At 36.3% G+C, this 21329-nt stretch overlaps 5 protein-coding genes, 1 long non-coding RNA gene, 2 other non-coding genes and 1 pseudogene across 13 annotated transcripts; 3 read left to right on the top strand and 6 right to left on the bottom strand.

Moving 5' to 3' along the window:
* Nucleotides 1-91: 91 nt before the first annotated feature.
* Nucleotides 92-488, bottom strand: AT3G01365. Its single transcript, NR_140827.1, has one exon. It is a non-coding gene; the product is annotated as an other RNA (long non-coding RNA).
* On the top strand, nt 221-2481 carry APK3 (adenosine-5'-phosphosulfate (APS) kinase 3). 3 transcript variants are annotated; one of them, NM_001337491.1, is made up of 7 exons: nt 221-454; nt 900-1098; nt 1209-1358; nt 1612-1730; nt 1824-1908; nt 2019-2065; nt 2170-2481. In NM_001337491.1, exons 2-7 carry the CDS (start codon nt 975-977, stop codon nt 2269-2271), a joined length of 627 nt encoding a protein of 208 aa, NP_001319463.1. In that variant the 5' UTR covers nt 221-454; nt 900-974; the 3' UTR covers nt 2272-2481. The 3 variants fall into 3 exon arrangements, with proteins under 3 accessions (NP_001319463.1, NP_001327493.1, NP_001327494.1); NM_001337492.1 differs by having other exon boundaries at nt 221-612; NM_001337493.1 differs by having other exon boundaries at nt 294-454; nt 1612-1908; nt 2170-2464.
* A 169-nt stretch (nt 2482-2650) lies between these two features.
* AT3G03890 (FMN binding protein) lies at nt 2651-5896 on the top strand. 2 transcript variants are annotated; one of them, NM_111260.4, is made up of 12 exons: nt 2651-3411; nt 3748-3810; nt 3918-4004; nt 4158-4256; nt 4344-4439; nt 4518-4583; nt 4692-4782; nt 4855-4922; nt 5003-5068; nt 5206-5256; nt 5341-5405; nt 5528-5896. In NM_111260.4, exons 1-12 carry the CDS (start codon nt 3250-3252, stop codon nt 5577-5579), a joined length of 966 nt encoding a protein of 321 aa, NP_566216.1. In that variant the 5' UTR covers nt 2651-3249; the 3' UTR covers nt 5580-5896. The 2 variants fall into 2 exon arrangements, with proteins under 2 accessions (NP_566216.1, NP_850509.1); NM_180178.2 differs by having other exon boundaries at nt 3163-3411; nt 5341-5425; nt 5528-5779.
* Nucleotides 5887-7522, bottom strand: AT3G03880 (sterol O-acyltransferase, putative (DUF1639)). The gene is made up of 5 exons (NM_111259.4): nt 7275-7522; nt 6966-7141; nt 6575-6866; nt 6391-6468; nt 5887-6270 (listed from the first exon to the last, which is right to left on the bottom strand). The coding sequence occupies exons 2-5, from the start codon at nt 7121-7123 to the stop codon at nt 6217-6219; spliced, it is 582 nt and encodes a 193-aa protein (NP_187038.2). The 5' UTR covers nt 7124-7141; nt 7275-7522; the 3' UTR covers nt 5887-6216.
* A 313-nt stretch (nt 7523-7835) lies between these two features.
* AT3G03870 (uncharacterized protein) lies at nt 7836-10184 on the bottom strand. Of its 2 annotated transcripts, NM_111258.4 has the most exons (2): nt 9043-10184; nt 7836-8182 (listed from the first exon to the last, which is right to left on the bottom strand). In NM_111258.4, exons 1-2 carry the CDS (start codon nt 9724-9726, stop codon nt 8066-8068), a joined length of 801 nt encoding a protein of 266 aa, NP_566215.1. In that variant the 5' UTR covers nt 9727-10184; the 3' UTR covers nt 7836-8065. The 2 variants fall into 2 exon arrangements, with proteins under 2 accessions (NP_566215.1, NP_850508.1); NM_180177.2 differs by having other exon boundaries at nt 7847-10029.
* Nucleotides 10185-10548: 364 nt separating this feature from the next.
* Nucleotides 10549-13172, bottom strand: APRL5 (APR-like 5). Its single transcript, NM_111257.4, has 4 exons — nt 12608-13172; nt 12041-12222; nt 11491-11615; nt 10549-11352 (listed from the first exon to the last, which is right to left on the bottom strand). The coding sequence occupies exons 1-4, from the start codon at nt 12779-12781 to the stop codon at nt 10931-10933; spliced, it is 903 nt and encodes a 300-aa protein (NP_566214.1). The 5' UTR covers nt 12782-13172; the 3' UTR covers nt 10549-10930.
* Nucleotides 13173-13628: 456 nt separating this feature from the next.
* On the bottom strand, nt 13629-18305 carry AT3G03855 (annotated as a pseudogene). Its single transcript has 4 exons — nt 17719-18305; nt 16458-17587; nt 16058-16357; nt 13629-15878 (listed from the first exon to the last, which is right to left on the bottom strand).
* Nucleotides 14116-15553, top strand: AT3G01335. The gene is made up of 2 exons (NR_143889.1): nt 14116-14128; nt 14390-15553. It is a non-coding gene; the product is annotated as an uncharacterized misc_RNA (transcript).
* A 2770-nt stretch (nt 18306-21075) lies between the features above and the next one.
* Nucleotides 21076-21147, bottom strand: AT3G03852. Its single transcript has one exon. It is a non-coding gene; the product is annotated as a tRNA-Trp (tRNA).
* Nucleotides 21148-21329: the final 182 nt, after the last annotated feature.

Below are 21329 nucleotides of genomic sequence, written 5' to 3'. Positions count from 1 at the left end.
GGTAGCTAATGTCAAGGATTTAGTATTTTTAAAACGTTATGCATTAGCTTTCTATCACTTTTTAATAAATGAAAAATAATAACTCAAACAAATATAAAAGGCCATTCCCTCTACGAAAAGCAAAACATGTATTTAGAATATTAAAAAGTCTAAAATCAAACCTAAAATTCAAAAATCAATTAAAGGCCACAATTGTCCTATAAAATTATGGGCTTGAAGCCCAATAATATCTAAGTGAAAAACTAAACTTAAATGCTCTCTCAAGGGACCAAGTCTCATTATTACCATCACCTCCGAGCGTTCTCTTCTCTCCATCTGTCTGCCGCTCCTTTAACGTCGGTTCCCATTTTCTTATTCACAATGACCCCAAGAAACTCGAGGAGATGGAAAAAAGCAAAAGGTAAAACAAAAACAAAAAAGCTTTCTTCGAGAACCAGAGCACATTGATTCCAAGGTAATTACTTTCTCAATGCCATGGAAAAGGACCCATTTTGTTCCCCTTTCCTGTAATCTAATCGTTTCAATCCGTGATTATCTCTGTCAGCTTGGAGGAAATGACTTAGATTTCATAAATCGATTCATGAGTTGTCAGAAAGGATTTAAATTTTGTTGGTTTGTTCTTATTTCTTCTGTAGCTGCTATGAATTTTTAGATTTAGTTTGGCTATGATTCTAAACCTACGTCTTTATGAAAGCACTTACATTTTCTAGACACAAGATCATAGTGAGTTCATATGATGCGGAAAAGTTATTATTCTCTTGGTCTTCCAGTTTATATTTATGGAGGAACATAGTCTCATTAACAAGCTTGCATTGTTCTGTTCCATTGGATTGTTATAAAAATATTCATTGGTCAATTGAGAAATCAGTGTCTAATTTTTTTTGAACGTGTCTTTGCAGATTGAATGCTGTTTCTGGTGGATTAGTTTCTCTGAGTTTTGGTGATAGATCAGATTAACAGGCAGAATTTTGAGAATGTCGACAGTGGGAAATTCAACGAACATATTTTGGCAAGAATCCCCCATTGGGAAAACTGAAAGGCAGAAGTTGTTAAATCAGAAGGGTTGTGTGGTGTGGATCACAGGGCTCAGTGGCTCAGGTCAATCTTCTAAAAAATCTTAAATTCTTTTCCCATTGTGATACTTACTTAAGATGCCTTCTTTATATCTCTGTCTATATTCTAAAATCTTAGCCTCAAACTTTGTGCAGGGAAAAGCACGTTAGCTTGCTCGCTTAGTAGAGAGCTGAACAACCGGGGAAAGCTATCATATATTCTTGATGGTGACAATCTTCGTCATGGTTTGAACAAAGATCTTGGTTTCAAGGCAGAGGATAGAGTGGAAAATATACGCAGGGTCGGTAAGTAGTACATAGTTGCTTACTATCTTTTGCTTTCAGTTGATGAAAGTCTGATTCCGAAGAAACTCACTAATACAAATGCAAATCCTTTAAAAAGGTGTCTCATATGTAGTGATAGTTTACATGGTACCAATACCTCATTGATATACATATTGGTATACACCTAAAAGCTGATAGATTCTGGTTAATGTTGAAAGAAACTTCTCTAAAGGGCAAAATACTAAAGAAGACCAACAATTTGTTCTAAATGCAGGAGAAGTAGCCAAACTCTTTGCGGATGCTGGTTTAATCTGTATTGCCAGCCTCATATCCCCGTATAGAAAAGACCGTGACGCCTGCAGGGAAATGATACAGAATTCATCTTTTATTGAGGCAAGCTATTCAAAACCAGGCTTTACAGTTTGTAACCCCCATTCGGTTGGATCTTAAAAACATCTTGTTTGATATTGTGGCCAAATTTGTTAGGTTTTCATGAACATGTCTCTGCAATTGTGTGAAGCAAGGGACCCTAAAGGCCTATACAAGCTTGCACGTGCAGGAAAGATCAAAGGTGAGATAACATAGCTTCAAGGTTCCATATAAACAGAAGATAGCAAGTTGCTTCAATATCATTTGAGTTGTTCTATAAAAGTTTTTTTTTCTTCATACCCTTTTGTGTAGGTTTCACAGGAATAGATGATCCGTATGAGTCTCCCTTGAACTGTGAGGTATGTGATCCATGTGAACATAAGATTCTTCTTCAAGAATATTGCAAACAACGCGTATGTGAATACGTTTCTCTGTTTCTTTTGTATGTTTTGAAACATAACAGATAGAGTTGAAAGAGAAAGAGGGAGAGTGTCCTTCCCCTGTAGCTATGGCTGAGGAAGTGATCTCTTATCTAGAAGACAAAGGTTTCCTTCAAAACGAGTAACGTCCATCATAATCTAACGACCGAGATTTGTTTTTCCTTTTACTTTTTATGGGTGTTCTCTGTTTGTTACTTTCCTGAAACACTGCAAATTCTTAAGAAGTTTCAACTAATGAAGACATATATAGCTTCTTCTCCTTCTTCTGAAACTTGTCTTCTACACTGAAACTCTAGTCAGTCAATACCAGAATTCGATCCTATACAACAACAAGAGCCATGCCATTGTTTTCATTGTTAATTTATACTACGATACAACGATTATACTAAGACAACCATTAATTTACATAGTGTCATAGTATTTAGAATTTTAGTTTTTTTGGGGGTCAAAAACAATAGTTTTAGTTATGTTAGTGAATAAATAGATTCAGAAAAAACTGTCGATCTTATTTGAATAGTTCGTAAAAGAGAGGGTTCTGTTTGCAATTTTCCTAACTTTTAGATCCTGAGTTCTGCAATATAAATAAAGAACAAAACAAAACACGATCACGAGGCAATTTTGAGACAAGAATGGTGTTGAATAGTCGATTGGTGGAGACAACAGTTAATCTGTCGGCGGATCTCTGGCAATATGTTGCGTGTAACCCCGAGATACTTCCTCGCGCCACCGTCATCCATTTCATCTTCTGCATCCCTCTCCTCCAACTCCGCCGTCTCGCTTCCTCTCTAGGATCATACCTATGCTTCGATTCCGGCGCCGGAGTTGATCACCGTACTCATTCCGATTAAGTTACCGGCGCGTTTCCATGAATCGTCTGTTAAATTTCGACTTTTGATTGTGTAATTTTTGTTCTGATTGTAATGTAATTTTGTTTGTTTGTAAACCGAAAGGGACATACAAATTTAATACCAGAATAAACCGGAAACATTTAAATACACACAGAACCAAACCGGGTTGTGTGGAATTGTTGTCGTCACAGGAGAGAAATAAGCAGAGACGTGTAAACCAAAGAACAACGAAGGTTTCGTTTCGTGGGGAAGAAGATGAAGTCGCTTGTGGCTCATTTCTCAACGCCTTTAATCACCGCTAGATTAGTTCCTAGATGTATCATCCATCGAGCTTCAATCTCCGCCGTCTCTTTTTCCACCGTCCGCCGTCGATTTTCTCCTCTCACCATGGCCTCAGCAGCTCAGTCTTCTTCTCAGGTACCTATCTGGAGGATTCAATGTTTGGAGTTTTATTGATGAATCTGTGTTCTGGTTTTGGATTGTAGACTTGTAGTGGGTGAGTTTTATTGGTCAGGAAAATCAGTGAATCTGTATCTTGATTGATGTGGCTCGTTGATCTGTAATTTTTGCGCCGATTATATATATGAATTTTATTTTTTATGATCAGAGAAAGAAAAGGTCGAATCTTTTTCAAAATGCCAGACTTGTGCATATAAAGCTCTACGAGTATGCTATGTTAACTTGAAAGGGGAAAGTTATATTCGTCAACTGTTGAAAACTTCTAACTTTGTGTCATGTACTTCTACTAATCAGGCTGTGTCTTACGGGAGTGGCAACAGTGATACAGATGTTTTTAAATTGATTCAAGCTCACGAGGTAACTAATTTGCCAATTTTGTAACCATGCTAGCTGAATATATCTATGTTCTCAATGCGATGTGAAATGAGTTTTAAAGTAGTGATATGTGGTCGTCTAATTTTCAGGAGAAGGCTGCTCGTCTTTCCCCAGTCGAAGAAATCCGAACTGTGCTTAATGGTAGCATATGCGGTATGCTTTCCACTTTTTCTCAGGTGAGCAATTAGTTATGAATATGATTTCTCATAGAGAAATAAGGGTGTGTACTGAAGTCCTAGGATTCTGATTATTGGTCACCATGTCATATGATGTAATTTCAAAAGCCACTGTGACTTTCTCTCATTTACCGAAATTTTGATCTGGTGCAGAAGTATGAGGGTTATCCTTCAGGGTCAATGGTTGATTTTGCATGTGATGCTGATGGTTCTCCGATTCTGGCAGTTAGTAGCTTGGCAGTTCATACAAAGGTTTGCTTCTTATTCAAGGACTTAGGATAAGTCACTGTCTACTTTTTCAGTTCTAGATGTCATGTGGAGAATTTCTGCCGTTTTCAGGATCTCTTAGCTAATCCAAAATGCTCATTACTAATTGCTAGAGACCCAGAGGATAGGACTGGTTTGAGGATCACCTTACATGGTGATGCAGTGTTGGTATGTATTTAGCTGTGCTGCTTTATATGCACTTACATTCAAATACAATGCTTGAATGTTTTTCTATGTATTATTCAGGTTTCTGAAAAAGATCAAGCAGCTGTTCGATCTGCCTATTTAGCCAAGCATCCCAAAGCTTTCTGGGTAAATACCCTTTCTTGTAATGACTAGAAAATGAAGAACTTCCCAATGACAATGTATCATGACATCTCAATTAAGTTAACTGAACCTTTTTTTCTTGAAACTCCAAAGGTTGATTTTGGGGACTTCAGCTTTATGCGAATTGAACCGAAAGTGGTCAGATATGTTTCAGGGGTTGCAACTGCTTTTCTTGGATCTGGAGGTATCTTACTGCTTCTTCTTGTTAACTCTTATGCGATCCAGTTTACTTACTCACTGAAATCTCCATTTGCAGAATTTAGCAAAGAGGAGTACCAAGCAGCCAAAGTCGATCCTATAGCTCAGTATGCAAAACCTGTAACGGTATAACAATGATATCCCCAGTACAACTTTTTTTCAACATATAGTAGTGGATGTTTACTAATTCCTTTTCATTTTGGCAGTCTCACATGAATAAAGACCATGAAGAGGATACCAAAGCCATTGTACATAATATAACATCCATACCTGTAAGTAATACTATTCAGTTCTATGAAATCTGGTTAAGCCTAGTACTGTTTTTCTTCGACAGACGATCACATTATACCAATATATTCATATACATCACAATTAAACTATAGAATGAGTAAACTTCCTTGAATGTCAGGTGGAAAGCGCCTTGATGCTGGATTTGGATAGCCTTGGTTTCAATGTTAAGGTGTGTTTTCTAAACATGAAATCCCTCCTTCCTCTCATCCATATCTTTCAGTGTATGAAACATTTGTCCATTTCCTTGTGGCAGGCTACTCTTCAAGGGAACACCTTCAAACTCCGAGTTCCGTTTCCAAGACGCGCACAAGACAGAAAGTAAGACACTCTGCATTACAGTTATGTTCAGGGTTTCTGTCTAGAGTTAAAACCACTGATTCTCTTTCTCCATCAGAGTGCTCCAAAACTGATTAACTCTTGAATGGTGGTGGTGTTTCCAGGGATGTAAAGACATTGATTGTGGAAATGCTTCAAGCTGCCAAGTCCAATTAGTTGCTAAAATAAAGATGGAAAAGCTCTTCCATCTGAATCCTGCTACAACAAGAAAAGCTTCCTCCAATACACATTTTATCTTATCTATCAGTTGCAAAAAGAACACTCATTTAGTCCTGTATATATCTCAACAAGACTAGAACTAGATGTATACATGAAAAAAAGTTATCAATAAAGATTTCTGAAGTTGTATTGGCATTCATGAATGCTTAATCCCTTTACCATGCGTTTGATTTCAGAAAAGTTAAGTAGAACTTGCATTACTTTTCTATCTTTTCCCAGTCAAATCCAGTGACCGATTCTCATTTCAAACGCATTTTGTAACAGATTTGTCATTGTTCCATCACAAAGAAAATGAAGATAGTATATGTCATACAATAATTGGTTACACTTGAGCCCATGATTAAGTGCCGCCAAATAGGACTAAAGTACATTATCTGAAACAATAGATTAGGATAGGGTTACAAGTTACAACAGGTACATACATTGTCACAAAGAAATGATATATCCTTGTGTTCAAAGTGCTCAACCGAATAATTTCATCTAAAATACATTCTTAAAGATTGCTTAAGGAAACCCACGAAAGTTAGCTTAAATCAATACGCAAACATTTCTAGTAAACTAATCTTAAAACTTGTCAATCTGAATCAGTCTCCATGTTTCCCATGGCTTTTAGCCCTCTTGCTCGCCTCTGCAACACAAACACAACACACACCATCATCATTTTCATATCTCTAACAAAAAGTAAAGCAAATACAATCTCAATCACTATTGATGGATCACTGGAATGAAATTGATAAAAAGGTCATACCTTCTTAGAGCTCTTCTTCACCCTAACATCGTATCTATCAGGGCACAAATCAGCCAACCATGTTCCAGGACTCACCAACTGTTTAAAATCAGACAACACATTATTCTCAAAACTATAAACAGACAACTGAAGAATCTTCAGAACACTTTTCTAAAAACGACAAAAAAGAGTATGGGAAACTAACAAGTAAGCTTCTTTGGATGAGTTTAGCTCTCTTCTTAGGCCTATGAGAAGGTTTGCAACCTTTCATAGCCATGAAATCTTCTTCTTTCTCTTTGTTTGATAATGTTATAAAGAGCTTAGGCCACATACTCTCTTCCTTGTTGTTGCTATCTTCTCCATTGATGTTTCCATCTAAACAATCTTTCCCAATGTTATCCACTACACCTCTCGTAGTATAATACCTCTCCTCTTTCTCCGGAGACGGTCTCCGGCGATCTGGTAGTCCAGATCTGAGGATTGCTCCTTCTGATCCTCTACAAAAACCCACCAAGAAATTATGAGTCTTTGGCTTCGATGCCAAGAGTGGAATTGAGCAATTTCACAACAGTAAATAAAGGAATCACAAAGTTAACCTGGAGAATCTAGAGGATTGAAGGAGGACGGTATCTTGACCTAGAAAGCGAGAAGAGTTTTTAGAACGAGAGATCTTTTTGGCTTTGGCTCTAAGACATCTCAATCTCTTCTTGTTTCCCCACTGTAAGAAGATTTCTTGTTCTAACGATGACGACATTTTTCACAATCGTCCTAACTGAAAAATTTATCCAAAAGTGAAGATTATTTTCAATGTTAGGAACTGAAAATCAAAAGAGAGATTGATTCAAATTGATGTGAAGAGAAATTAGACAAGGAAGCGTGAGCTCTGCAAATTGTTCTCAAGTTACCTAGAAGTTCCGGTGAATCTGATTGGCAAACACAGATCGATGATTTTGTCGGGGAAGAAAGGAAGTGAAGATTACGATGAATTCTACGACGTCAGACGGGTTCGACCACCGTAGTCGCTAGTTTCTCCGGCGGGTTTAACGAAAACTGACCAGAAGCGTCTTTCTCTCTATCTACCGACTCTGTAAAATGGGAGGTAAAGGTGGTTTATATGCCTTTAGGGCATCTCTTTGGGTTCTTTACTAACCGTTCGATTATAAAATTGACGGTCTGATTTGAGACCGAGTGTGGTAATTTACGGTCTAGCCCTTTTTCCCACTGGCAAATGACTTTTATTACCTTTTAAAAATTACTGCCAATGGTCTTTAAGGAACAATAGCTTGAAAATGGAGCTATTTTCCTCTCTTTTTGGGGATAATTCATAATAGCTTAAAAAATCTATTCCAATAATCAATATCCTTTTAAAAAATACTAATGTTGGTAATATTCAGCAATTCATATCCTTTATATATTAAAAAAAATTGAAGTATGGCTTTATGAGTAATTGAGTATTCAAGGAAAGTAAAATAAAAGTATGGCTTTATGTGACATACATGCCTTGAGAAAATTATAAAATGATTTATGCGTTCTTAACTTCTTACTGACAATAATAATAATAAAAAATTACATGAAATTTCACAAAGATCTATTAACACCACATAATTAATCAATATTTGAACAAAATAATAGAAATTTACAAAACCTTATACTACATTCATGTATGTACATTATGAACTATTATGATGGCTGAGATTCAAAGTCCATCGTAGTGACCCCCAAAAGATATTTGAGCTCTTACGACAGGAACACCTTTCATACCAAAGATTGCTTCATTGAGCTTTGTTGCATGATTCACAACTTCTTTCATCCTCTGCATCCACCAACAATGAAACAAAATTTTATCAACAAATTCAAATTGTAGAGATTGGTGAAGTATTGATGATCAACAAATGTTAGTATATTACTACAAACATGTTTAAACAGTTATCAAGTATGTTATTGTAATGCTTTTAATTAGGATTTTGATATGTCTTTAATGGGTTTGTTACATGGCTATATGCTATATTTAGTAAACGAAGAAAATTTCTTCTTATCGCTTTGACGTTAGCACAAGAAACAATCATAAAACAAAACGTACGTACAAAGGTAAAACAAGAATAGTTCTCTTCAATTCTAAAGATTGTTCACTTAAACACGTAAACTTGACCTTATCATTTGGTGAGATTAAAATATTCAAAACTTATTTCTATAGTTTGAATCAAAAGTGTTATCAATCAGTTAATCATACAATTTATAGAATACATCAAAACTATAACTTTTATACAATCAAGCAGACAGATTACGAACTAATCGTCATGAACCATTAACATTAGAAAATAATATTCCACCACCCCTTTTCACTATTTTGGTTCATCTTAACAAATACTAATTTTTTGTAGGTGGATTATATATTCTATACAGTCTCTTATCCAAATCTATCACTCCCTTTTCTTTCATATCATATAATTTATCAATATACAAAACACCATCTCGGAAATAAAACACAAAAACTTTTTACATTTATCGTTTTCTGATTAAATATGTAAAACAATTGTTAGTATATATTCGCCTCAAGACGAAACTACTCACATAAAACCAATAATTTTTCATTAAATTATTTAACTGAGAACATTCAAAGATATATCATAAAGAAAAATAAAATAAATTCATTTAACTAATTAAGAACATTACCTTATTATCATCGGAGTAAATCTGGAACCGAAGCATCTGGTTCTTGTTCTTACAGATTTTGATATTGTTGTGTCCGAGGAAGAAGACACATACGGTAGCAGCAGCAGCTGCAACCCCAAAAGAACAGATTGCTCCAATCCCATTGAGACCAGCCTTCCACAGATTCAATCTCTCACCACCACTACCATCTTCATCTTCTTCCTCCAAAACAACTTCTTTCTTGTCTCGCAAGTCATCCCCTCCTTCTAAATCAGAGGGTTTCGAAGCAGCATCATCGATCTGAGGCAGAGGACTCGTGATCCTCGCTGGTGGGTCAATTTTCATGTCGGCAAATTCAGTGTCCTTCATGATCTTGAAGGAAACTCTTGGTGACGAAACAGAGTCCGTCGAAAGGGTCGGTTTTGAATCCGGATCCGGATGCGGATCCGGTTCAAGATCAGGGTTATTGGGTATCTTCGTGTTGTCTTGATCCAACACGGCTTCCCAAGCTATGGGAACTTGAAGAATCTTTTTAGGGACCACTTTGGATCTTGGAGGAGACTCTGTCTTGGGGAGAGGATCTTTAGTAGATGGGCAGAGGAAGTAGTCCATCACCATGGCTCCATGATGATCCTCGTCATGATCAAGATCAAGATCCTTGAAGCTGTTCTTGGGGAGTACTAATTCCCAATCCTCGAGATCCATCTTCTCCTTGATCGATCTTGTTGGAACTTCAATTAGGGTTTTAGAAATTAGAAAAGAAAGAGAGAAGTTTTTTTGTTTGAGAAAGTGAAATCTTTTGAATTATTAGAGCGAAGTGGGTTTGGTATTCTCATGGAGTAACATCTCTCGCTATCTCTCTTTCTTTCTCTCTCCCATGTGAAGGGGTCTCAAGATCCTTTAATAAAAGATTCAAACTAGTTCTGAGAATGTTTGGATTAATAATAATAATTAAGAGAAATAAGATTGAGACCCTAATTTCGTTTCTTAAACGAAGCAACACAATATGCTTTGATAACGCGTGTGCCGTGTGGTATAAAAAGTAATGAATTGATTTGAAGATGTGGGTGACGAAAATGAATTAGAGCTTATCTAACGCAATGAAGTGACAAAAGAAGAAGTGGTCCTTTGGGGACCCCATTCGAAGAAGAACCATTGATTGCCTTCTTTGACAAGGTCCTTAATTCTTCCTCTTTCATGAAGTCTTCGTTCCTAAATTCAAATCATTTTTTTGGATCACTAGGTTTTCGGTTAGACCGATCATATAATAATTTGTTCAAATAAATTTTAATAGTAAAATTTGAGTCGGCTACATATTTATTTCTTTATACCTATCTAGCTAAAACGTTATTCCTTGGTTAACTATAAAAGAAACAGAAAATATATCTGACACAATCAGAATTCAGAACCGTAACCCAATAAAAACGCAATTAATGATACCATACTAAACCAAACCGACATATCCTCAGTTTCAACTTTCAATAATATTTGTAGAGAGTGAGCAAGGCTAACACTCATAAAATGCTATGTTGTATCCTATATAATGCAACATGCACTGATGCACATGATGATAATGTACCATAACATGAAACCATGGTAGAGCCAACCAAACTCGAACTGACATTACAAGACAAAGCTGCGTAAGATAATTCAGACAAATTTACCTGACTCAATCAAATTATTCAGTAAAAGAAATGAGGCCAAAAACAGACATCTCAAATTTATAGAACAAAAAAGGGAGAAAGATATTCACAAACAGAAGCAAAGCTGTTCCTGGATTTACATGCTTCGTTGCAGACAAATCAAACTCAAATAAGTCATATAACATTCATTAAAGGAACTCTCAGATTTCCAGCACACACTTAAAAGCTCATCTCTTCCCAATACTGACATGATCTTACCCTTGAGATCAGGATTGGTCTGATGAAGTTTGGCCTAGAGAGACAGATGCCAGCGATGAAGCCCAAGCTTGTGCGTTCTTTGCCCTTTCATGGAAGTTTCTTGTTTTGACGAGACTTAGTTTCAACCATAACCTCCTCACATCGACCATGTGAATACCACGGTTGAACAGTTGGCTTATCTCTCCAAATCTTCCCAAGTTCAAATTGGCAACGTAAGAAGCCCATAACGCTCTCATGCGGGATTCAGCTATGGGGAAGACAAGGATTGCCATTTGTAAACAGATAAACAGCAGAGATAGTACCAAGAACGGATCTTGTTTGAATATTTCTCTAATAGATGTCCCCTTGCGCAACCATGTGATCAAGTTACCATCACCGGCATTTAAGCCTGTTGGTTCCCCTTCAGCCACATACTGGACAGGTTGGAGGCCTGGAAAGCCAGAACAACAACCAGTTATTTCTAAATCGATCCACCCAAAATGTGCTAGTCATAGGTTGGACATAAAACAAAGACTACTCAGGTAGACTGAAAGAAATTAAAAGCAGACGATGTGGTTTGGTGTATCACCTGTTGCCTCTTCATAAAACTCAATCAGGGATATAAGATCCTTTCGACCATGGTACCGAGCATTTAAAGTTTGATTTACCATCAGGATTGAAGGTAAGCTATGGATACCATACCTAGAAAAGACACTGCAACAAAGCAATTAATGAAACCAGTTAGTAAGACAAAAGAAACAGCCAGACACATGAAGAAACCTAAAAGCACTTGAACCTACTAGTAACTTAGTATACACAAGGCAGATAAGGTAATGATGAACTAACTAGTTAATGATAGATCAAATGAATATTTGCTAATGAAATGTAAGATAACGTAACAGCAAACACACATGACCTTCTACTAAAGTGAAAAGAAGAAGCACCTTATATGGATCAAGTTATTAAATAACTGATATGCAATTTAAGTTTTTTTTACTCTCAAACTAAACTATCAGTACCCAAAAATTCTTGATGTGAATCATTCAATCCCACTTCCTTGCTATTTATCCTAATTAGTATGGAAATAGAACAATAGACAATGTAGTCTTTGGAAAAACAATAGTAAGTAGACTTCTTACGATGGCAGTGCTTGAGAATGCTCCACAGCTAGGTGTTGTATTTGAGGAAACATGGAACTCAACATATCAAACTTAGGGCGCACAGCACGTGAGAATGGGCACCAGGAAGCATAAAAGAGTACAGACATATAAGCATTTCCATGTTGTGAAGCCATTAGCCTGTCTAGTGAGTCTCCATCTACCTGCATAGTGAAAATTTTGACACTGCTTTAGTTAAGAATAAAGCTTCAGATCCCCTTAGAAGAAACAAAGAACACCTATTCAAAATTTGCTATATCATATTTGCGGACAGAGCAGCTACTACACAATCTGCATTACAAGAGCATTAAACTATGAACCTAAACAGAGTTTCAAGTCACAGTAGTAGGTAAGATGATAATCCAAACTTGAAGAACAAGAGGACGAATCTGAGCTTCAACTTCAATGCTTAATAGTTATCAAAATCCATCAATGTTTCCTAATTCAATATTTGCATTGGAAGAGTAGTCTAATCCGCATAGATAATAAGTTACATAACCTCACGCTTATTTCAAACAAACCTTAGAGCTCACAATATGAGAAACGTACCTCAATAGGAGGAGTTGGATACAGAGAAGGAGGACATTTGGCCTCTAAATCGAATCGAAACAGCTCGAATTCGTAATTGCAAACGGAAAAGTCCACTGGTGATGAAGCAGACCCAGACGTAAAGCATGACACGGCTATTGCACAGACGAAGAGAATCGAAACTCGAGAATCCATGAAACTTGACGTAGTACAAGAGCCAGAAAAACTAGGATCCTTTAATAACGGAATTGCAAAATTCGAGGAGGGAAGCGAAACAAAGGTAGAATCAAACCTTAATGAATAAGATAACGATAAAACTAAGCTAGGGCTAGAAATGAAGAACAAAACCTAATTTTACGATTTGGGGAAATCCCCGATCCGATTTTTTTTTATTTTTATTTGGGAGCAGAAACAACAGATCGAGAAACGCCAAAGTCGAAATGTATCAGAAGCTAGCTCTATTGGTCTCGTTCGACGTGTTTCTGATATTGGATTTAAATAGCACCACCCGATCTTACAAATTCTGGAGCACCATTTAATTCTGCTTTGTTCATTGCTGAAAAAAATATTAAATTTTCCAGATCTTTTACTAATTTAACATTATCTTTTGCAAGTGAGTAAGAATAAATAAATGAAAAACGTGACTTAATATTTTCATTTTCAAGAAACTAAAAAATTTAACATTGAATTTTTTTTCCGTATAACTATATTTATGTTTTTATTATTTGTTTCCAATAATTTTTTTATTTTCTGTAAATTCTTTTCCCAAAATATGATATCATGCCATAGTTGACTTTTTTTTTTTGTTGGGATGGTTATGGTTCTTTCATTCTTTGTTTTACAGGTAAATTCGTTTTTTTTTTTAGACAGCTCAATTCTATTAATTATGATTGAAAAGTAACACAGTTAATCAAGATCCTTAAATTTGGGTTTGAAACATATATGGGCCTATGAATATGTGAGGCCTTAAATTCAGCCCAAATTGGGTCATCCTCCAGCTAAAACAAAGGGCTCTGCAGAAGAGAAAGCTCGAAATCGAGTAGAAAAATGGAGGTTACAGAGACGAGGGAAGAAGAAGAGATTAAAGAAACAAAGTTTCAGTATATCTCCACGATTAAGTTTCCGATGGTTTCGATTAACCCTATTTTTGTGAGCTCAAAGCTGGTTTTGCATCCTCTACCGTCTCGCCTTCATTTGCTTCTGTTGATCAATAATCATATGCATTTTTTTGATGTGAACTTTGATTTAGTACAATTTCTCCCATATAAGCCTAATCCAGTTCTTACAATTCACAAAGCATTAATTCTATCTACGACTAAGACAGCTGAATCTTAAGAACAAATGGCTTAGTATTGCTATCATTGTTGATGCACGCTTTGATTAATTGAGATTTAGTGCTTGGCCTTTACTACAGTGGCTCTATAATCTCTTACCATGTTTTCAGTACAAGTTTGCAGTTTGGTACACACGACGAACACCAGGAGTTCGGAGCCAGACAGTCTTATGAGGATGACATTCAGCAAAATCGTGGAGTTCAGCACAGTAAGTTGACATTTATACTTGAGACTGTATCTAAATCCTTGCTGCTGTCACCTGTTTGTCTTCATCTCCACTATTTTACGGCTAGGATCCGCCCATTGTGGCAGGTAGAGATATTAACTATTACAGTGTTACGTATAAGATAACAACCAAAATCTTCAAAAACACTAAATCCCAAGATGATTTTCAGGATGCTGATTGTCTTTCTTTATCTTTTGGGTCAGCTTCATATAGATAAAGTTCTACATTCTGTTGACTGTGTAGACATATGCTGAGCAAGAAATCATTTGCAAAGAAGAAATGTCTCACTGTTTTATGCAAAGACATACATACATAAGCAGATCAGTATTATGAATTCAGATGTACATAAACCAACATCACCACGATAATCAAACAAGTTTACAACATGAAAATGCACATATAATCTCACGTTCCATCAACATGAAGAGACTTAGGAGAGTTGAAGTACTCCACATTCTTTTACATCCCATTCTTTACAGTAGACTGTGAGCTCAAAGCAAAGCTCGTTGGAAGTCACATCTACTTCTAAATTAAAGGTATACAAATGCCCGACAAATGTTACTGCGCGAGGTAGAGAGAGATATCCCGGTGGGCATGGAACAATGACGCCATTCTGTTTGTCCATGATCTTATATTGCAGATACATACTGTACGTACCACCACATGGCGGATTGTCAACATTATCAACCAACATAACGCAAGCCTTGAATCTCAAAGGTTTATGAGGAGGCCTCTCATTCAGCTTCACTGTTACAATACTTCCAGTAGCTCGGTCACTAAAGTAGGCAGGCACTTCTCCACCGGGTACGACTGAAACTGGACGATTCGATGCCTGGATGATGAGATCTCTCGCTTCTTGATTTAGTTTGAAGCAGTTATAGAAGTTGAGAGACATATCTGGATTGCAAAAAGAGCAATCTAGTTTCTCAAGGGATTCACAATTTTCGGCATCTAGGAACAAAAGGGAATCCGGAAGTTGTGGGAGTGATACCAGCTTCTGCGATCCGTTTAGTACAAGTCGACGTAGACGAGAGAATCCCTTGATCCATGGACCGAGCTCTTGTATTTCTGTATCGGTCAAGTGCAAATCTGTGATACTGTCAAGAGCATGTGGCGAGTTCTTGAGGTTTTCGCAATATGACATATGCAATTCTTCAAGACGAGACCATGACCTAATCCCCAAGGGGACTTCTTCTACTGCAGTCCTGGTGAGGTGGAGAAGTTTGATGTTTGTGGAAATCTCAGGAAAAGTTTTCAAGAGCGAGCAATTTTGGAGATAAAGTTCCTCAAGAGACTCCAGGTTGATGTTGGTCGGCAGAACCTCTAGCTTTGAGCACCCTCTCATAATCAATCTCAATAACTTATGAAGGTTTCCGATTGAGAAAGGAAGCTCCACCAGATTTGAGCAGTCGTCGAGAACCAATTCCTTGATGTTAGTAGCATTTCCGATGGAGGAGGGGAGCTCCACAAGACTTGAACATCCTCGAAGAGACAAATACGTGAGATTAGTGGCATTCGCATTCCCGGGTAAGGAGGGGAGCTCCATTAGACTTGAACAGCTGTCTAGATTCAAGGTTTTGAGACTAGTGGCAGTTAAAAGATCAGGAAGCTTCGTCAGACTTGAACAACCTTCTAGAATCAAAGTTTCGAGGTTAGTGGCAGTTGAGAGATCCGGAAGCTCCTTCAAGTCTATAGAAGATTCCAAATCCATCATCTTGAGATTTCTTAGTGGCTGTCCAAAAGCACAAATAAAGCCAACATACAAAAACATTATTATTGATACGATTAGTGAACGGTGAAGTAATTAGGATTTTTTTTCTCACAGCTATAACATTGTATCAGCAAACAATCTAGAGATTCGAGAGAAATCTGAAAATAATAAATGTTAGATAAACTAAAATTTTTGCTTACTTTATTTCCGTCCCACAACTTCTCAAGCTTGCTTCTCCTCATGGTTAGATTGACCAGGGACTGTGGATTAAAATTAGAAGGCAAAAGTGTCATCGGAAACTGACCCCAAGATAGTAATATAAGTTTTCGAGATATGGAGTTCAGACGTGGCGGAAAGTACAATCTACTGCAATCACCACTAATTTTTAAGAATTGGAGGTTAGTCATATTTTCAAATGCTCTTTCACTTATATAAAATTCTTCGTCCTCGTCGGCCTTCTCAGGTAATGTGAGATCTATTCCTATAACAGTGCTGCTACCCTGAAAAGGATACAATACAATATATCAAATAAACTGTTAGTTATCAATTAAACTCAGCTTGTAGGGAGCAATGCAACGAAATATTAGTAGTAAAACTTACTGCTGTATCATCACTCAGTACTTGACAAATATCTCCTGCAGCAACCAAAAACTGGCGTTTCCCAGGCTCACGAATGGAGACCTCACTACCATAATTTTTTTCGCACAATTTCTCTTCCCAGTAGGGTTAGCAAATGATTTATCTCTAAATATCCAGAGACTATGGATATGAGAAATCTCTCAACTAAGAGATCAAGCCGTTGCCTGAAGTCCGAGAACGTCTTGGCAAGATAAACTTCTATATTCTCAATACTTCCAAAGTTGAAAAAGCAAGTTAGATGAAGGAATAACGATTTATCTTTCTCCGATAAGGCATCGTAGTTGAACTTTAAAACGGTTTCAATTTCTCCGTCAAGGTGACTCCTTAACTCTGGTAGTGCCTCTTCCCACATCTTCTTCGAGTACTTTCCTCGAAAATAAGAGCCTATAACCCTTAGTCCCAAAGGGAGTTGACAAGCAAGAATTGTAGCTTCCCAGGCAAGCATCTCGAAACCCTCTTTAGGGGATTTTTGCTCGAAAGCATACATACAAAAGATTTCAAGAGCCTCAGCAGGTGGTGGAAAATCCACCTTATAAATGTGGGTGATCCCATGTGCCTTCAAAAGTTTTAGATCTGGTGTTGTAATGATAATACGACTTCCATGACCGAACCACCGAGTTTCTTTTGCCATGGCTTCCAATTGAAATAACTGATCAACGCCATCAAGAACAACAAGAACTTTCTCGTCCTTGAGCCTTTCTTGTGCAACCCCTAAATGAGGAATCTTGATATCCTTTTCGTTGATAATTTGAGACATGAACTTCTGCTGCAAATCCAACTTTGCACTATAGTCATCTGAGCCAATTGGTATTGTATACATTGCTTTGATATTATCCATAAAGACAATCAAACCAAAATTGCCAAATAGTTGGTTGAAAAGAAATCTGGCAATGGTGGTCTTGCCAATTCCAGGAGGACCCCAGATCCCTATCATCCTCACTTCCTCTGACTCTAGGCATAGCAACGGTTTCATCTTCTCCATATGAGATCCCATTCCAATTATGCCGACGAAATCCCTTGATTGCGTTGACTTAGTCAACATATTCGAAACATCAGTGGCAATTTCTTCGATCATTTCTGTTTCAGTATCCCTAACAAAGACGAATACATCTGATTAAATTGTCATCCAAAAATCACAAACTCAAGTTCTTGGCTGCATATCGTTTCAAAGTTTGATGTGTTCAGAAAGTTCAAGAGCAAGTTGAAATTAAAAGGGACGAACCAGCTGCTTGAAAGGTAACTAGTGACAGTTGCCACTTTTGCAAGAGCTTGACTCCATTTCTCAATGTCCTCAGCTGTTTTACCCTCACAAGTTTCTGTGAAGACTTCCCCAAAACCTCCGGTCTGCTTCTCTACATCAGTTGGATCCACTTCGTAGAAAATGGCCATCACTGTTTGACCAAAAGCTTCCTTGCACTTCATAATCTCCGCCAATTCGTCAAGACACCACGACGAAGAAGCGTATCTTTTCGAGAGCAAGACAATCGCGAGCCTCGATCCATGGATCGCTTTTTTGAGCTCAGGGCCGATAAATTCTCCTCTCAAGATATCATTATCAATGAATAAGTCGATACCTTTGCTTCTGAGCTCCTTCAGAGTGTGACTCAGAAACGATTTGCGGACATCTGCACCGTGGAAGCTCGGGAAGACATCGTGTATCCAATTACGACGCATGGAAGATGAAGAGATTGAATTCATTTTGTTGCTATTTCGGTGTAGAAAAGATTGAGAATTGCTTTTAGAAACAATCTGAAGTGGAGAGGGCTTGTCTTGGTCAACAGTTGGAAAGACAAGGGTTTTTAATTTTTTATTATGAACAGAGAAAAAGACGACTTGTTACAATTTGAATTTTTTTTCTAATATCCTTCTACTTTTATTTATTACAAATAATTCCCCTTACTTTTTAGTTTATCCAAACTATACCGAATCCAAATCAAAAGTCAAAAGTGTATTGAATCCGGATTGTAACCGAAATTTCCAATTTAATAGGAAACAATATCGTATATCTATTAAACGGACTAGGTTGATAACAACGTAATTATGTTTCGATATCTTGATAATTATTTTGTTAAAGCTATTCTGATAATTATTGCTATATAGTGTAGGGCTCTTTCTTTATACTTTTATAGTGTATGGATCTTCCGCCAATGATATAGAATTGTTTTGTTTTTCTATTAAAAAAAAGCATATATGCCAAACTCGGTCGTCGATTCATTTTTGAGCAAACTTCGTCATTTAAGGGAAATTTGCAAATCTAACACAAAAAAATACTATATTTAAGAAAATAACACCAACAAAAAAGTGATGATATTTTTAATATTTTGTGTATTAATCACAAATTTTATTTTGCCCTTCCTTCCTTCTTTCCTCTCTCTCCCTCTCCTATCTCTCTCCCTCTCTCTCTCCTCTCTCTCCCTCTCTCTCTCCCTCCCTCTCTCTCCCTCTCTCTCTCCCTCTCCCTCTCCCTCTCCCTCTCCCTCTCCCTCTCCCTCTCTTTCTATGTTTCTAGCTTCTATTCTATTCTAACAAAAAAATATTACATATAAGAAAATCCATAAAATTCTTCACGTTATGGTGGTATTGGTGACAGACATATACAATTCTATTTTTTTTGGTTAAAGTATATTATTCTTTAGATTGAAATTCTTGGGTTCCCTATATATTATCTCCTTAGGGTTTAGTATCCTTCCATCAAAAACATTTAATGATTATAATGTTATATTAACGCAACCTAAACTATTATCCCATCACCACTGCTAACACTATTACTTTATATTAAAAATATTTCGCTTTATACTAAAATTAATTGATTTACGAATAATTTATGAAAATAGTATAGAACAACATTTTATTTCTATACATCCTAAATAGTACAACATAATTTTTACTTACAAACACTATTTTCTATTTTTTAAATTCAAATCCGATTTTAAAAATTCAAACTATTCTGTATGTAGAAAAAAACATATATTTTTCTCTAATAAATTTTAGAATTGAAATCTATTTTTTAGAAAATATATATAGCAAACAAATATAAATGGGTGAAAACTACACTAAAGGTTAGTAAATCATCTCACCTATAACTCAACACTAAAATTGTCTTTTTCCTATCCTTACATGTTACTTTCTTAATTTATATATATACGATGCTATATTCTTAATTACATTATCAAAAATGGTTAGTTTTGCAATTCACCGTCATTTAACTCGAAGTCAAAAAAAAAAAAAAAAGTCACTTAAAAAAAGACAACTTGATTTTAAGAAATCATATACTCTTCTCAAGTTGCTAACAGAATTTGCCAATAATTATCAAAGGCAAACAAAAAGAGGCGACTTCAAAAGATAACTTGGTCAATACATATATAGCTCTATTCTTCTCAATAGAATTCACCAATAATATTCGCTTAAAGAAGATGACTTGATCAATAGCTCTACAATTATCAAGATACATATAATTTACCATGAAATCTTGAAGTCAAACAAAAAAGGTCACTTGAAAATTATTAAAAAAATAATAATTTAACTTAAAAGGACAACTTGGTTTAAATCATATAACTCTTCTTAAGTTGCTAATAGAATTTACCAATAATTTCCGAAGTCGGACGAAAAGATGCAACTTGAAAAAGATAACGTGGTCAATAGCTCTATTCTTCTCAATATGCTTAGATTCGAAGTCAAACAAAAAAAAGGTCACTTAAAAGATGACTTGGTCAATAGCTCTACTTTCTTTTTTTCGTTTGTGAAAGTCAATAGCTCTACTCTTGTCACATTACCAAGTTACCAACAAATCTCAAAGTAAAAAAAAAAAAAAAAAAGTCACTTGAAAAAATGACATGGTCAATAAATCAACTCTTCTTAAGATGCTACCAAGGAAAACACTCTCTGAAGACGCTAATTAATACAATTACCATTTAACTATGATTTTTCTGTAACTTCCTTTCGTTATTTTCCATTTTAAATTTTCAAATACACACTGAAATATATCATATTCATAAGCACGCAAATTACTGTTGAATATTAGTTTCATTTCACTTTCAGTTTTTTTTTTCTTCCTTTTTTCGTTTGATTTGAAAAATGGAAAAGTTCCCGCCAAAATGAAATCTAATCCAACATGGATCAATTTGGTAAGATTTATCTAAATGAAAGTCTTAAAAAGGGGATAAATCTCATCGTTTATTAAACTTCCATTCGTTTATGGCCCTTCTTAATTTGTCTCTGCACATTCATCCCCATTTACCTCTGATGTTCTCTCCGTGTCCATGAACGTGAATGGACTTAGAGACTTAGAGTTTACGTTATCCGCATCCATAGAAGGATGGTTGCAAAAATACTTGCATGATTGTTCGTCCTCTAGAAATAACTGAATTTGGAATTCAAGCAAATCACAATTTACTGTTTCAGAACTCTTTCAAGGAGAGATCATCGACAGTCGAAATCTTATCTCTGCCCCTTAAGAGATTACAGGTTGAATTGAAACGCAAAGGGCAAAGCTGGAAATAGCCTAACGGCGAACGCTATGTTGAATGTGCCGACCGACACTACGTAAAAAAATATTCCGGAATTTATTGTTCGGGGGATTTGAACCCGACGTGAATCGAACACGCAACCTTCTGATCTGGAGTCAGACGCGCTACCATTGCGCCACGGATCCGGATAATACTCTTAACCTTAACCCTAATCATAACGCTAATCATAGTCACATAATTATGTTTCTGTAGTGGTGAAATTGCTTAAACTTGATTCTCTTTACTCTTGAACTGTCTCTGTTTACTGATCGACGTCGACCAACAAACTTGATGATATAGAGTCTGACATGATTGTGTAATCTGATAT

This window comes from Arabidopsis thaliana, chromosome 3 (genome assembly GCF_000001735.4).
Source record: "Arabidopsis thaliana chromosome 3, partial sequence".
Taxonomy (NCBI): Eukaryota; Viridiplantae; Streptophyta; class Magnoliopsida; order Brassicales; family Brassicaceae; genus Arabidopsis; species Arabidopsis thaliana.
Note: the sequence above shows the minus strand (reverse complement) of the source record. Positions and strands in the feature narration are given on the sequence as shown.